This window comes from Dissoconium aciculare (assembly GCF_010015565.1).
Source record: "Dissoconium aciculare CBS 342.82 unplaced genomic scaffold K489scaffold_15, whole genome shotgun sequence".
NCBI lineage: Eukaryota > Fungi > Ascomycota > Dothideomycetes > Mycosphaerellales > Dissoconiaceae > Dissoconium > Dissoconium aciculare.
This window is the reverse complement of record NW_022984965.1, coordinates 114,884-129,687: the sequence shown is the minus strand read 5'-3', so window position 1 is coordinate 129,687 and position 14,804 is coordinate 114,884. Positions and strand designations below refer to the sequence as shown.

The window sequence follows — 14,804 nt, the reverse complement described above, 5'->3', positions numbered from 1 at the left end:
CGAGAGGAGATGCCTTCAGACGGATGGATGGTGCGCTCCTCTTCATTCGCTTATGTACCAACAGGATGTGCAAATGACTCACGATTGTGAGTCTACCAGGCAGGCGGTGTTGGGATTGCTCCGATTTGAACTCGAACGAGCCGGTTCTTGAGACTAAGCATCTGTGCGTCACAGGATCGTGCCTGATGAGCGGGATGAATCATTTGTCAAAGTCACTTCGGCTTCGGTCCCGAGTTGTTAATCCACCATCGTTGACGAGCGGTGTCGACAAAAGAAACAAACGCAGGGCAGTGGCAGCCCGAACGTGCAAGAGTGTTGTGCCACATATTTCGCCCCGTCAGCCCTACTGCCCTGCCTGGAGAGTTGCTTCTGGTTGAAACCATCACGCCTCGAACGCGTCGCTTATACACCATACTGCGAGATTCGTTGAAATTTCACGTGTATTTTGTTGATGGGCCGTAGTGTATTGGCGATGTTCCTAAGTCTGTTCATGATGTGCCGAAGTGTATTTTCACCCTTTTAACATGGCAACGAACTGCTTTACCACGATTCGTCACACCCCAGGCCAGGGCACATCTTTCCTGTTATTGGAAATGCTGTCCATGTAAGTCCTGACATGTGGACCGTGCACGCCTCCTGGATGTAAGATTTATTATTATTACTGTGCCGCACGAGGATATTACTGTACTGTCATTTATTACATTAGGAAAGCTAGACACCGCCTGTTTATGCCCTTTTGAGATCATCGCGCAAACGCGTATATGGATCTCAGGATATCATCAAGCAATCTGCGCGTTTGAGGTCATCTTCTGTCCCGGTCGCGGTGGGACAGCATGGAGACTCTGCGCAAGTCCCTGGATTCGCGCTTACTTTGGGCGCTTTGGATCACGGCAAGTGTCGTTCCCACAGCCCTCACATTACAAGGAGAACGTCCCTTTCCGGTGCACTTATTACTCATACATCTGGCTGCCGCCTCAACGATCCAAATCATTATATACGCGACGACCAATCCGAGTAACCAACACATCTACCAATCTTTATCGCCCTCGAAGCAATGGCAATCCATCAATCTTTCATCCCTGGCTCTCAGCCTTCTCATGGTCCCGATCCTGGTCTTCGCATATACGGCAATCACTTTCTGCAATGACGTGCCAAATATGATCCTCCTTTTGACCTTGGACTGGCGACCAGTGGATCTCTTCGACAAGATTATAGGTCGAAAATTGAGGCTGAGCGACTTCGCCCGGTATTTTATTTTCGCCACGGGCCTGTACCTTATTTCCGTCTGCAACTTTCGATTGAGATTCGTACCATGGCTAGAGGCCATGATGTTCCTCCTGTTCAGTGGCATAGCTCAGCTTGTTTCATATGGACAAATCAGCCTGAACAAGCCGTATGTCGGACCTACCACGAAAAAATATCTGACCTTGCCTCAATATTGGACGCTGTGTTCTTTTGCGGCCTTGGGGATTGCCACTTTGATTTTCCCGGAAAACGTGCACCCAGATAAATCTCCCCTCTCCATGGTGGCGATCGTCATCGCCTCATGCAGCGTTGTGGCCACCTGCTCTCTCTTCGTTATGGGTCCTACCTTTCAGGAGCTGGAACAAGATACGCAGCAATCATCCCTCGACGAAGGCCATAGCACGCGGATCGAAGACATCGACGAAGACCATAGCACGCGGTTCGAAGGGACTTGGCTCCGTTTCGCCATCGCGGGTCTCGTCATCCTGTCGGACTCCCTACTGTCTCCGACCCCACTCAACATTTCAATCTGGCAATACATTGGTTATGCCTTGGCCTCGTTGGCATTCCTGAAAGGTGGCCTTCATGGGCTGACCAAACCCACTCACGAATCCTCCCACGGCCAAGGACTGATGGGGAGAGGTACATTGGTATTGCTGATCTTAGCCGGAGGAGCTTGGTCATACGCCTTGCTCAAGCCCTTAACCTTCACACCTGTGCCATTAGAATATACGAATCTTCCTTTGAACCCACCGCCATCTCCAGCATCCGACCTGGACATCGTCATATCCAGATACGCTGAGCCAGTCGCCACCGTCGCTGAAACCATCAAGCTTTTTCTCGCACTAGAACCTATCCGGCCCTTGAATTCCCGAGTGGTCATCTACAACAAAAACAACGACACCCTGGAGTTCGAACGTGACCTGGGCGAGCTGCTCAGCCATGTCAACATCACGTATCACACCTTGACTAACGTAGGTCGCGAGGCCGATGCGTATTTCCGCCATATGGTCACCAATTGGGACAATCTCGCCCAACACACGCTCTTCGCGCAGGCAGAATTAGACGAACCCCGTAAACTCCGAAAGTGGATCAACACCTTTTTCATCCCGGAGACCGGTTTCCTCCAGCTGTCCTACGAGGGTCGGATGTGCGCGAACTGCGCCCACTGCGGGGCCTGGACCGACGACCCCAACGTCATCCAGAGTCTCTACAGCCTTACCAATCCCAACAAGCAGTGCCACGACCTCGTCTGGGTGTTCCGAGGCCAATTCATCGTCTCGGGCCAACGCATCCGCGCCAACGGGAAGCACGTGTACGAACAGCTCATACAAAACCTCACGGATCCGAACAACGCCATGCATGCGCCGGCGTATGTGGGCGGTTATTGGCATAGTGCTCAAAAGAATTCGCTGAATGACCCCGTCTTTGGATTCACCATTGAGCGCTTCTGGGGCATCTTGATGCAGTGCTCGGAGCTTCGGGTTGGGCAACAGAGCCCCAGTCCGCTCGCGCTGAGCATGCGGCCGCAGTGGTTGGCGGGCGGGTTCTCCCATGATGTTGCGCAATGTTTGGACCGGGCCATTGGCGAATCGTGAAGGTTTGTCATCAGAGGAGTGGTGGATCTTCGAGTACCGCGTCTCTCAAAAATTTAGATTATAGATTTAATAAGAACTTCGATTCAATACATCTCTTTCGCTCCATTCCCTTTTTGACCGTTCGACGGATTCACACCTAGACGGTCGTTGCTTCCTTGAATGTCATTCTCAGCTACCGAGCTCTAACACGCTCTTTACAGTGTAAGCCTCCCTCCTCAAATAGCCCAGGCTCAAAGCCGAAACAACGGCGGTGATGGCGAAATCAGCGCCCAACTCGCTCGTTGCTCCGCTATTCAAAAACGCAAAGCGACCCGCCACCTTCGTCGAAGCCGCGTCCACCGAAGAGACCGCGACCGGCTCGGGTTGTTCCAGGGCGCCGTGGCGGATCCGCAAGAGCACCCATGCATGTCCGCCCGGACCATTCAGGCTCTTCACCTCAGGGCCCTTGGATCGGCGCCATTCGAACCGCTCTGGCACGGGGAAACCCAGGATTGGAAAGTCGAAGTGGAACTCGTTTTTCGACGACGACGATTCTAGCTTTTTCCAGATCGATTCTTTGATCTCGTGAAGGACAAGCGTGCCACCAGTGAGCCTGACCTCGATTTTCTTGTAGTCGATCAGCGCGCTGCCGAGTACGGGCGAGGTCGGCTCGGGGCCCGAGTGTAGTTTGGTCTCGCCGGGTCCGATTAAGCGCTTCGAGTGGCCGGAGACGGCGTGGAGCTTTCGGCCCTCTTCGTGTGCGATGTAGAAGTTTGAGAAGGTGAACATCTTGTTGTAGTAGATTTTGAATGCGAGGGGAAGGTTGATGCTGGGATGGATCCCTGTAGGAGGCTTCCAGGCGTTTTTGGAACCACTGTATGGGTCCTCTTCGTAATCTTCATACTCCTCCAGAAACTCCGCATAATTCTCGACCTGGGTGTAATCGTCCGCCTGATCTGAGGGGTCCATATCATCAATGTTGAACATATAAGTGGGATCTTGGGACGAGGGTGTGTAAGAAGAAAATCGATCAAGTCTCAGACATGTGTGGTGATTGGGTCAATAGTCCAGACATGAGGTTTTCGTGTACATTTGAGAATGTACAAATATCATCATCGTGCCGCAAGACTGTCGCAGACGCCGAAATAATGATGACAAAGTGATGTTGTTACCGTCATCGTTGGTCAAGGTGTGCTGCACTGCCAGGACACTCTCTCTACATACGAGACCTGTATCGAAGTGGCTGTGTACCTAGGCATACAGAAACGGCACATCGGCCTCAAAAAGGCAATTGGACACAGCCCGAGCGAATTCCGCGATTGCCACGACCAAGCCGCGGAATAAACACCGCCATGATGTTTTACTTCATGCACTGTCCTTCCAGACGTCATGTCATCTTCAGCTTGTCATCACCAGACTTCGCGGAGCCGCAGTTCCGGTAGGGGGCCTCATCTCCGCGCCGTTGTTGCCGTGGCATTCTGTAACATTGTCAAGCTTGCTGCAGACATGCCATGATGATCCAATACACTGCTGTAAGTACTGCTACGCGATGCGCTTGAAAGTCAGCATGGTATGGTAATTGTGATGGAGACCGAAAATGTACATGGTGTGGTTGAAATTGGATGCAGTAATCTCCGCCATTCTAATAGCAAGCCCAACTTGACACACCAACCCTAATGGATCAAGACGCGCCCAACCGCAGCATTGGAAGTCATCGCGCAACATTGTTGTCTCTCTTTTAAAATTCATGTCCTTGTAATTGCTGCTTGATAGTCAAACATGAAAAATTTCATGGTGGAATACGACGGGTTCATGGGACGTGCTTAAGCTTCCATGGATCAGGTATTGGAAGGCAAGAAGGATATCGTGCGACCAGGGGGCTAGGTAGAGACCGGAGCTGGGGGCAGTGAGGCATGGTGGTGAGAGTGTCTGGATAGGAAGAGAGTGTCATCGGGATGCCCGAGCACCTTGTCGCAATTGGAGTGTACTCGCTTATCGGAAATTACCCCGACAGCCTGTCGGCACCAAAAGAGCTTCGAGATTGGGAGATCCATGTTTCCCGACACGCAAACGTCCGTATAGCACTCTGATGAGCCTGAAACGATAGCAAAACACAAGCAGAGATGATCGACGAATCACGACCAACGGCTTTTGAGACGGAGGACAGACTACCGGTGACGACGTCATCAAGTCATAGTCCATCTGCCTGTGGTGAGCATGCGAAGCGTCCCCGAGTGCCGAATTTGCCGGTCTCTGTTCAACAAATGACAACAAGCCGGCGAAGAACTTCGATAGAGATTGAGACAACTTGATGTCATACGGAGTATTGTTCCTGCGTAGACTTCATACCTTGATGTGCAAGGTCAATGACTTGATAGGGGGTCCTCTTACGAGAAAATCGATGTACGTGGCATATGACGTATAAAAACAACGACAAGTCGTTGGATCCAGAAGGACAGCAGCGAAAGACTTTCCGCGAAGAAAGCTTAGCGAAGGACTCTTAGCGAAGGATGCTTAGCGAAGGATGCTTAGCGAAGGACTCTTAGCGAAAGACTCACTTAGCGAAAGATTCTTAGCGAAGGACAGTTACCTGATGCGCTGTTCCGGTGTTTTGAAGGATAGAAAATCGAGATGGTATGAACGTGAGGACAAGGAAATAATGGATTTCTGTTAAGGTTTGACTCAATACGCGCTAGTAAAAGAGAGACAGCATTCGAAGGACCTTGCGCGATTTTCGTAAGAATGGGAATCGCAGATCGCTTGAAAGATTGGAGATAGATGGTAGTGTGTGCCATGAAGGCGAGAAAATGATAGACCTCTCCAAAATTTTGAGCCGTTGTTGTGGATGTCGGAAGAAACATAAAAGACTAGCACCATCCTCGAACTTTTTAAATCTTAACAGCAACAGCTACTTACTCCGACAACTGCCAATCGACCCTTCATCCTTGTCACTCGAAATGGCTCCTTTCATTACTCATTCAGCAGCCATTATGGCCATGCTTGCCGGTGCTCTCGTCTCCGCCGAGTCATTTTGTACTTTCTACACCGAGAACTTTTGCGAAGAACGCTCCGGCAGTGTCAACTATGCCGTCGAAAACAACGGCATCTTTCAGAATGGTGGTCCCTATTTCAGTTGTCGTACTGAGAAAGAATTCAGTTTGATCTCTTACCCAGCTGGAGATTCCAACGGCGACAACCCTAAACACTGTCACGTCTTTAATGAAGATGAGAAGCTCGGGTGCAATCATCTCGACGACCTCGGATTCACCACCGGTGATGGTGGCTACTATCGTCTCTCGCTCTCAAAGACTTGTCCGTCAACCTCGGAAAAGCGTGAAGTTGGAAGCAAGGAGGCCGTCCCCCTAGCCGTTCCCTCGACTTCGGAGAAGCGTGAAGTTAAGGACAAGGTAGTCGTTCCCTTTGGAAGAAACAACACTGAAGCAGATGTTCGTCGTCGTAACGAGCTCCGCGATATGCTTCGTCGTAATGCCGACTACTTCCGCTTTTACGATGATCCGGACTGTAAGCAGCAATCTGGAGGTGTTGGATATAGCACTCACAACGATGGCTGTTTTGAGAATGGTGGAGCTTACGGTCTAATGAATGGTGGTGATTCCGATTATCACATTGGTAAGGATCTGATCGATTTCATTGGAAAGTCATCACTAAAATCATCCATAGAGCAATACCAAGGCACTGATGGTGATCAATGCACTGGTGATCAGTGGCATTGTGTTACTTCCGAGGCATTCGCACCGAACGATCTTGGATATCCTCCTTGCGTTCACCTTGATGATGTCGGTTTGCAATCTGGTTTTGGTTCTTACCGAATCGGGAGACATGGTTGCCCGTGAATGGAACTACCCGTAAGTGGAATTACCCATCTCAACGGTGAAAAGCTTTCAATCTGACGGTACGCAGTAGGCCATTGTGGTGGCCAGGAAGTCCTGTGGTTCCTTTTACTGTTCTTTCCGGGTACACTGGTCGCACTGACAACCAGGTCATTGAAAATACTCTCACAGGAAGTACCAATACACTGTGTCGGTGTCGTGCCAGATTGCCACCAGTACACGAGGGTAGTTTTCCTTGGTTCGACGTCTTACTTTTCGCGTGGCTTTTTGCAAATTTGTTTTGCAGTGGCCTTTTATCCGTACATAGCAAATAGATATGAGAAGTACCTTCTTCCTTCGAACTCAGTCGTAGGACGATCACCTCTAAAGCTCAAATTCTAATTGCTAGCCGCCGCGTACTTGTCATTTGTTTGCTTGAGTGAACCTACGCTTCCAAATCATTTCCATTTTCCCTGAAAAATGCAGCTTCATGTTAGATTGCAGGGTGTAGAATGAGGGTGAAAAGGGTTGATTGATTGTCTGCCTACAAGTGCAGCAGCCCGGGCTCTCTTATAGCTACGCGGCCTCCCCCTAAGCACTAGGATCTTCAAAACATCCCTATCGTGTTGTTTAGTAATTCCCCAAAACCTCGAACCATAACATGTGGTCAAATAAAATCATTTGACTCCTAGCGCCATTCTGAATTCAATAAACTTATCCTTATATAACGCCTTTGTGAGTTCATCTGCGATATGCTTCTCGGTACGAAGGTACTGCATGTCCACGGTACTGCAATAACCTCTCTCACTCAACAACGAGCGGTGAGGATTTATTCAACAACTATCTGTATTCCGATAACCTCTCCGATCTTCAGGACACCCCAGCGCTCGCATACGTGGCCGACTATTATCGAGTCTCGAAATGTCTTTACATGAGGAATTTTAATGGCAAACGGTAATAAGGCGCTCACATAACTGGTCTGTATCTGACCCGCCGCTCGAGTGCGTCGCATGCAGTTACGCTCCCTGATCGTCCAAAAGCGGACACTGATCGGGATGTTGGCCCTCAGTATTGTGGATGGGCGGACTTCATAGCACGAATACATAAGTCCAAGACAATTGTCTTCGGACCTGCAGGACCTTTCTACTTCGAAAGTCCCTACCGTGCAAGTTTCGTAAATTCTGGACACACTCTCCTTGGCCCGCAGTACTGAAAAAATCTTATCAGCACACAAATTAGGCATGATGTTTGGGATGTAGAAAGCCCAAACAAATTGACCAAGGAAATGCTGCGCAGCCTCGACTTGGAGATCGCCAAATTCGAGGTCGAGACGAAGGCGAGCAATATGCGTGGTGAAGTATTAGTCAAACTTGTCGTCGACAGCTTTCCATTTAGGAGTTCAGTTTGGCTGGACAGTACCGCGTGGATGTACGCATGAACGGCAAACACTAGCCGCTCCTGGTCGTTGTTCTCTCGAAAGCAATGAGAACATGCAGCAGCTCAGCGAAAGCCGTCAGAACACGCAATGGATCGGTGTGTAGTGTGCTCGTCGCCTCGTCAAAGACCGGAGATCTAGAATGGTACCGTTTTGCTTGAACTCAGCAGCGGCTCTGTGTTGGTGGTGAGCTGCACACAGTCACTCAAAGTCTTCCGAAAGAGTATGATACTTCTCGCGCGGCTGCAGGGAGCCATACAACGATAAGGATGACGAGTTTCACAGTGTAATGGTTGGTGGAACTCGGCCGGCGAGCCGACAATAGAAATGAAGCTGATGTTGAAGTATTGAAAGTGATTGAAAGAGTCAGAGTTACGCTCTGACCTCAAGTTGAGTTAAGTACAACCTCTGGTGGCCATAGGCAATCATAATCACGAAGGTTCCTTCCAATAGCTGATACCTGTCTAGTCAGCATCGCCGTTGTGCAATTCCTGATCACAGCGGGTTCGAGAAGGCTCAAGTGGCTGCAAATATTCACCCCCAAAATTGGATTGAGAGACATGTATTATTTTAAAATAGTCTTCTATGTAGAAAATGATGTCTGCGGCTGCCATCTACACGTGGTCACGGGCGGCCCATCTCATCTAGTCCATCCGTCCGCTCACTTTCGATTACTCAGCTTAATTCAACACCTCTACTTGCCATTCAAAGCTACTCGTTGTCTCTCGCCATCCATGATTATTTACTGACATGAAATCTTTCCATCGAAAAATGGCTCGCGAGGTCGCCTTTCCCCCTGCAAACGTTCATCATCATTCGCCTCCGCGGAGCCTGAACTACTCCACAACGGTCCTCTCAACGTCTGCTGCTTCAGATTCACAAGTGATGGAGGTCGGACGTATCCTTCAGGGTGCTAAATGGCAGTATCGACTAGTCAACCCGCTGACACACGGCGTGCACATATCACGAGTATTCAAAGCAGAGATGCTACCAGGACGCGAGCGTCGCATTCCGGCAAAATGGTCTAGCACTTCCCTTCAGCTTGGCAGCAAGTTCCGATGCTGATATCCATACAGGGCTCTCATCAAAACAGCCTCCCCAGACAACACGGATACCATGAAATTCCCACGAGAGGAACTGAATGCTTATAATCTGTCCAGCGTCAAATCCTGCACAAGCTTTCGGGCCCTCCATGACATCATTGGTGATCCCGAGGACCGTGGAGAGCACGCCCAAGAGCCGCCCATGCTGGTTCTTGAGTGGCTGGATTGTACTTTATCAGACGTGCCCTCAAAACATCACCTGCAGAACTACCCTTTATTCAAGGCTGTCATAGATGCCGTCCTACGGAGTTCTGTCAGCTTGGGCAAGGAATCTCTAGTCAACACAGGTAACATAGCTGTCTTGGAAAACTTCAAGCTTCGCTGACGGGAAGTAGACATCAAGGCGGATAACATACTGCTATCGGCTATTGATACAGACCGTCCGTTAGCCAAGGTGGGCGATCTGGGTGTCTGTAAGCAACAGCTTCCTTGTATGTCATGCTTAGATGCTCACATATTCTAGTGCGTCAAGAAGGCATTACCTATCCTGTTCAACCATATGCCATGCGCGCTCCGGAAGTCTACCAAGGCGTGGGCTGTGTCCAAAAATCGCAGATCTGGGCCCTTGCCGCAACATTAATCTGCTGGATCAAACCTGGCGTCTTTGGGACCGCAGGCAATACAATTCCTCTCTTCCATGAAGGTTGGTCGGTGTCAAAGCTCTTGCGGCTTTTTCCTGACTGGGATCCTCCGCCTATTGCACATGCGGTTCGCAGGACTCAATTCGCCTTTGGAAACCACCTGGTCGAGCACCCTGTGCCTGAGATGTCGAAAATCTTATCGTTGGAAGAAGAGTTGCAGGGAATGGGTATTCCAGCAGTGCTGAGGGATTTGTTTCGTTATTTACTGGTTGTTGATCCAGCCCGTAGACCCTCAGCCGCGGAAGTATTGGCGTCACCGGAATATCAAGCTCTACAGCAGGCAGCTCTCGCGAGCACCAGCCGCGGAAATTAGGGAGCAGATCTGAGCTTGCGTATATCGAGCTCTCTCTTCGGAACAAAATCGAGCTTGGATCACTTGAACCTCTTGCTGGACTCAACACTGCTGCTGGATGCACAAGACAGGACCGAACAGAGCTACCTGATTTACGATCAACCACCTCGAAGCCCGATTGGTGCTCGCGAAAATATTCGAGCCCACATCCGTTCATCACATGCTGACATATAGCCTTAGGAAGCTTGATGTACAAATAGTCCTGTGATTGAGGGTTTATTTACCAGACGAGGACGCACAAAGAAAGGCGGCTAGAGTCACACTACGGTACCGCAACCCCGTGTTCCACCGCGATTCTGCGTGCAAACTGTTCGTACGTGCATCCGGGTCGGGACAAAACCTTTGGTAGGTCATCAAAATTGCCCGCGGGGAGCCCGTGTACGTCGTAGTATTTCATCATCTGCACGTAGGTATCCCGGGCGTCGGCTGGCCAAGTGGAGAACCCGCGAGCATTCGGCGCCGAGCGGAGTCCTCGAACGAGCTTGGGGAGGGACTGCAGTCCTCTCGAGAGCAAAACGCGGAATACCGCTGCACCGAACGGTCCAGCGGCAGCGAGAGGCTGTGTTATCGTCTGCGGTGGTAAGCGCATAGCTGTCACCGAGTGCCCGAGAACCCGACTCCAGATCTGCGCCATGTCATTGCGGGTGAGTTCCACGCTAGACAGGTCATAGGTCTTTCCGATGTGGCCCTCTGGTCGAGTCAACACATTGGCCGCTGCAACAGCGACGTCGTCCGAATCCACTACACCCATTCGGCTCTCTGGTGAGGTGGGATATGGAAGAAGCCCGGCGCCGAAGAAGTCCCAGAAATCCAGCACATTCTGCATGTAGTGCGAGGGACGCAGAATCGTTACTGGCAAGCCGGACTCGTTCAACAGCCTCTCGACCAGTAGTTTCTGCCGATGATGTGGCAGTTCGGCGATATCGGGGTGTATGACGGACTGGAAGACAACGTGATCTAACTTTTCGGCTCGGGCTGCCGCGATCAGTCGTTCAGCCACGGGCAGTTCGTCAATAAGCTGAGTCGGGGCGCAGTGATAAACCTGGTGGACTCCGCGCAACGCGTTCTCAAGGTCGCCAGGTCGACGGAGGTCTCCGATCACGACTTCGGTTGCGCCATCTGCTTTCGCTCGCTGGGCTTGTTCCTCATTCTTGACAAAGGCGCGCACCTTGAGCCCGTTGGAGATGAGCTTGCGAACTAGAGGACGTCCGACACCGCCCGCTGCACTGATCACGAGAATCATCACGTTGTGAGAGAGATTGTTGTAGTTCCTGAGTTTGAAGAGTGCGGTTCAATGTGAAATGCCCAAAAATCATGTTCTTATTTGTGATGAAGATATGACTGCTGGAGAATCCATGTGGGACGCACTCTCTACTCATGATACCATGATGCATTCGAAACTACGCAAATCGAGGCTGACGTCCATCAGACTCATACGTCCGTAGGAACGGACTCTATTGACATAGCCGAAGCTATTTCATATTCTAAGCGGCTCATGTATGATAATAACAATAATGATGATACAAATCAGCGTGAGTCCCGCAATGTGGGACACTGTGGGACATATATGCTGTGGGACAAGAATGCGCGCAACGGGCTCTGCCGAGCAAACGAAACGACAATCGGCTCGAACGATTTGCCTATTGATCATGCCAATCACGATGGATGCATGGTGTAACGGCCTCGCGCGAATAATGGCCATTTCTTCGTTGTGAGATCTTTGTATACATAGGTAGTAAGAGATAAAACGTCAAAGGATTTCGAACGATTTTCTCCCAATTTGCAGCCGATGTCTGTCTAAGCACGAAGATCGACACACCCAGGCGACAAAGAATTCGAGCACATATTCACGAAGATGTCGCTTCTTTCCTTCCTTCCAACGTTCATCAAATCACAATTCTTCGAGCACCCGGAATTGCCATCGACCGACTGCACAGGGAAGACAATCATCGTGACCGGCGCCAATGTCGGTCTGGGCAAGGAAGCCGCGCGGCATTTCGTGGCCATGAAGGCGGCCAATGTCATCCTCGCGTGTCGCGCTGTATCCAAAGGCGAAGCTGCGCGTGCCGACATCGAAGCGACAACGAAGCGATCGGGTGTCGTCCAAGTCTGGCAGCTAGACCTGGAGGATCATGACAGCATACGCAAGTTTGTCCGGCGCGCAGAGACCCTCGACCGACTGGATGTTGTTCTGGAGAATGCTGGTGGGTCGAGATGTGTACCTCCACTGCTTGACATTGGATGCGATGATTAATGGGGTTATAGGGCTCCAAGCAATTCAGTTCAAGCTGGTCAATGGGTACGAGACCGACATCTCAATCAATGTGATCTCGACATTTCTGCTCGGCTTCCTCATCCTCCCGAAGCTTCAGGAGTCGGCGCGCCGTTTCGCCATTCAGCCGACATTGACCATTGTCGCATCTGATACGCACTACATCGCTCAGGTACGTCGACGTAGTCCAAGATCACAGCCAAACAAGCCAGACGCCATGGTTGACCAAAGAGCGACAAACAGTTCCCTGAGCGAAAGGCAGAACATATCTTCGAAGCATTGAACAAATCCATGCCGAGCCCGATGGAGCGCTACAGCACGAGCAAACTTCTCGAAATTTTCGTCGTTCGAGAAATCGCCAAACTAGGTACTTATAAGTTTCGATGACACGCGCACCTTGAACGATGCGAAACTGAACACAAAATTATAGCACCCGTCGATAGACTTCAAGTCACCGTCAACTGTGTCAACCCAGGGTATTGTCATAGCCAGCTCGAGCGAGAGATGACCAATCGTCTAGTGAGCATTGCCAAGAAGGTCGTCGCGCGCACGACGGATGTTGGCGCCCGTGCTCTCGTCGATGCTGCGTTGAAAGGACCTACCAGCCACGGTAAGTATCTTCAGGATTGCAAGGTGCGAAAGTGTGCGTCGATTGTGGAGGGGAATGGAGGATCGCAGCTGCAGTCCCGAGTCTGGAGTGAACTTGGTGCCGAATTGGAGAAGATCCAGCCTGGTGTGACTGCTTCTGTAGGGGCTGGAGGAAAAATAGGGAAAGAGTAAGCCTCGTCGTATCGTTTTTGAGACATCCATGGATCTTGGTCATTGTGTAGATTCATCGAAACCCTGTCGGAAACGTCGTTGCTTGATGTGCTAAAAAGAAAAAGGGATATATACTTAATTATTCGCCGAAAATGCACATACGGCCACAGGCAGCTGAGAACAAGGGATCCCGTCCGCTCTCCCATATTTAAGCAGCTGACCGCGAGATTAGTACTACGGTGGGTGACCACGTGGGAATCCCTCGTGCTGTATGTTTTGCTTTTTGTTTGCCCTCTCTGCTCTCGTTGTACATTCGTGTTCATCAGGAGTCGTCGATCGAGTTGCAACAGTCACCGACCATCCGGAATTTCAGCTCGAAATTGAAACCAGGAAACTACGCTGAATTGTATCGAGCGCGGGCGATTTGCGGGAAGCGGGATTCCTTTGAATCTAATTCTTTCAAGATGGAGGAGACTGCGGACGAGCGCGGAGGAGTTTCCGTCCCAAGTCCTCCGCATCCTGCGCCTCGACGATGACCTTCCCCTCTTCGCCTCCCGCCGCCGGGCCGGATTTCGCCAGCTCGATCATGGCGATGGCCAGCTCCTCCACGCGCAGGGTGTGCGGCAAGACGAAGCCGGTGAGGAAGCGGGACGCCCAGGTGGGGTTCCTCGGATGGATGCCGCAGGGTCGGACGGTGATGCTCTCGAAGGAGCCCCCGCTCCGGCGCGCGATGTCGAAGAGGAGGTTTTCGGCACAGCCCTGTGTGTGTCGGCTCTTGTGTCAGTCCAGGTTTGTTTTTCATCCACACTCCGCCATTCTGTCGATGGCGATCGACCAAGGGTTTCGGGCGGCCGACAACAGATACGTCTCTCTCTATATATATATATATGTGTGCATACCTTAGCGCGTCGCGTGGGACCCATGATCCAGAGGTTTTTGCAATACGTCAATTCGGAGGCATGGCCGCTGCAGAACACGAAGCGGAACTTGCTCCCCTCTACCTCGGTCCCCTCTCGGCGTCGGGCCTGCTGGGCGGCCGCGAAGTTTTGGGCAAAGGCCCGCGCCGCAGCGACGGTGTAGTCGACGGTGACCCGAAGGTATTCCTCCATGGTCGGCCAGCGCGACGTCTGGGTGTGACGGCCGCCGATGCACCTGTGGGGGGTTTTTTCCCCTTTCTTTTAGGTTTTTGGTTTGGTGGGTTGGATGGGGATGACATACCAAATACAAGCCCGGGCGTTCTTGAGAGCGCTCAGCAAGTCCGCATCCTCATCGCCACGGTCGTAACGGAGCCAGTCGTGTCGGAGGATGACGGACAATTTGTCGGATGCGCTCACCGGCGCGAGAGACGAGTCCAGAAGAGGCCGTCGCGTCAGGACGTGGATCTTGGAGATGTGGGGGTCCTCGAGGCAGAGGCGTAAGACTTCGGATCCGACGTAGCCCGTCGCGCCGACGACGATGATCTCCATTGTCGTCGTCGTCGGTGGTGGTGATGGTGGTGATGGCGGTGGTGGTTTCGTCTACATCCGGCAGAGGGGGGAAGCGAGCGAGCGTGGAGAAGGTGGTTCGTCAGCCCGTGTCGCGCCGCTAAAC

General features: G+C 51.4%; 7 protein-coding genes across 7 annotated transcripts; 4 read left to right on the top strand and 3 right to left on the bottom strand.

Annotated features, from left to right (window-relative positions):
- Positions 1-701: 701 nt before the first annotated feature.
- On the top strand, positions 702-2,951 carry K489DRAFT_384321 (uncharacterized protein). The gene has a single exon (XM_033605831.1). The coding sequence runs from the start codon at positions 834-836 to the stop codon at positions 2,841-2,843; it is 2,010 nt and encodes a 669-aa protein (XP_033455868.1). The 5' UTR covers positions 702-833; the 3' UTR covers positions 2,844-2,951.
- Positions 2,952-3,419: 468 nt separating this feature from the next.
- K489DRAFT_293439 (uncharacterized protein) lies at positions 3,420-3,683 on the bottom strand (the record flags this gene model as incomplete). The annotated part of the gene is made up of 1 exon (XM_033600252.1): positions 3,420-3,683. A coding segment is annotated over one exon (264 nt), but the record flags the coding sequence as incomplete, so codon positions are not given.
- Positions 3,684-5,701: 2,018 nt separating this feature from the next.
- K489DRAFT_384319 (uncharacterized protein) lies at positions 5,702-7,067 on the top strand. Its single transcript, XM_033605830.1, has 3 exons — positions 5,702-6,452; positions 6,504-6,688; positions 6,744-7,067. Exons 1-2 carry the CDS (start codon positions 5,780-5,782, stop codon positions 6,674-6,676), a joined length of 846 nt encoding a protein of 281 aa, XP_033455866.1. The 5' UTR covers positions 5,702-5,779; the 3' UTR covers positions 6,677-6,688; positions 6,744-7,067.
- A 1,791-nt stretch (positions 7,068-8,858) lies between these two features.
- K489DRAFT_413291 (kinase-like protein) lies at positions 8,859-10,144 on the top strand (the record flags this gene model as incomplete). The annotated part of the gene is made up of 4 exons (XM_033608023.1): positions 8,859-9,109; positions 9,164-9,477; positions 9,526-9,603; positions 9,654-10,144. The coding sequence occupies 4 exons, from the start codon at positions 8,859-8,861 to the stop codon at positions 10,142-10,144; spliced, it is 1,134 nt and encodes a 377-aa protein (XP_033455865.1).
- A 301-nt stretch (positions 10,145-10,445) lies between these two features.
- K489DRAFT_413290 (NmrA family protein) lies at positions 10,446-11,426 on the bottom strand (the record flags this gene model as incomplete). Its single annotated transcript, XM_033608022.1, has 1 exon — positions 10,446-11,426. One exon carries the CDS (start codon positions 11,424-11,426, stop codon positions 10,446-10,448), a length of 981 nt encoding a protein of 326 aa, XP_033455864.1.
- A 428-nt stretch (positions 11,427-11,854) lies between these two features.
- Positions 11,855-13,429, top strand: K489DRAFT_384314 (NAD(P)-binding protein). Its single transcript, XM_033605829.1, has 4 exons — positions 11,855-12,387; positions 12,449-12,627; positions 12,699-12,822; positions 12,886-13,429. Exons 1-4 carry the CDS (start codon positions 12,039-12,041, stop codon positions 13,233-13,235), a joined length of 1,002 nt encoding a protein of 333 aa, XP_033455863.1. The 5' UTR covers positions 11,855-12,038; the 3' UTR covers positions 13,236-13,429.
- Positions 13,430-13,673: 244 nt separating this feature from the next.
- On the bottom strand, positions 13,674-14,680 carry K489DRAFT_413288 (uncharacterized protein; the record flags this gene model as incomplete). Its single annotated transcript, XM_033608021.1, has 3 exons — positions 13,674-13,973; positions 14,114-14,366; positions 14,433-14,680. The coding sequence occupies 3 exons, from the start codon at positions 14,678-14,680 to the stop codon at positions 13,674-13,676; spliced, it is 801 nt and encodes a 266-aa protein (XP_033455862.1).
- Between the last annotated feature and the right edge of the window lie 124 nt (positions 14,681-14,804).

What these genes read in the sequence shown, in the direction of transcription:
- K489DRAFT_384321 (XM_033605831.1), top strand. Translation starts at nt 834, where the DNA reads ATGGAGACTCTGCGCAAGTCCCTGGATTCGCGCTTACTTTGGGCGCTT.
- K489DRAFT_384319 (XM_033605830.1), top strand. Translation starts at nt 5,780, where the DNA reads ATGGCTCCTTTCATTACTCATTCAGCAGCCATTATGGCCATGCTTGCC. An exon ending in TGATTCCGATTATCACATTG is followed by an intron (nt 6,453 to 6,503) that starts GTAAGGATCTGA and finishes AATCATCCATAG; the next exon opens with AGCAATACCAAGGCACTGAT.
- K489DRAFT_384314 (XM_033605829.1), top strand. Translation starts at nt 12,039, where the DNA reads ATGTCGCTTCTTTCCTTCCTTCCAACGTTCATCAAATCACAATTCTTC. An exon ending in TGTTGTTCTGGAGAATGCTG is followed by an intron (nt 12,388 to 12,448) that starts GTGGGTCGAGAT and finishes ATGGGGTTATAG; the next exon opens with GGCTCCAAGCAATTCAGTTC. An exon ending in TCGAGAAATCGCCAAACTAG is followed by an intron (nt 12,823 to 12,885) that starts GTACTTATAAGT and finishes ACAAAATTATAG; the next exon opens with CACCCGTCGATAGACTTCAA.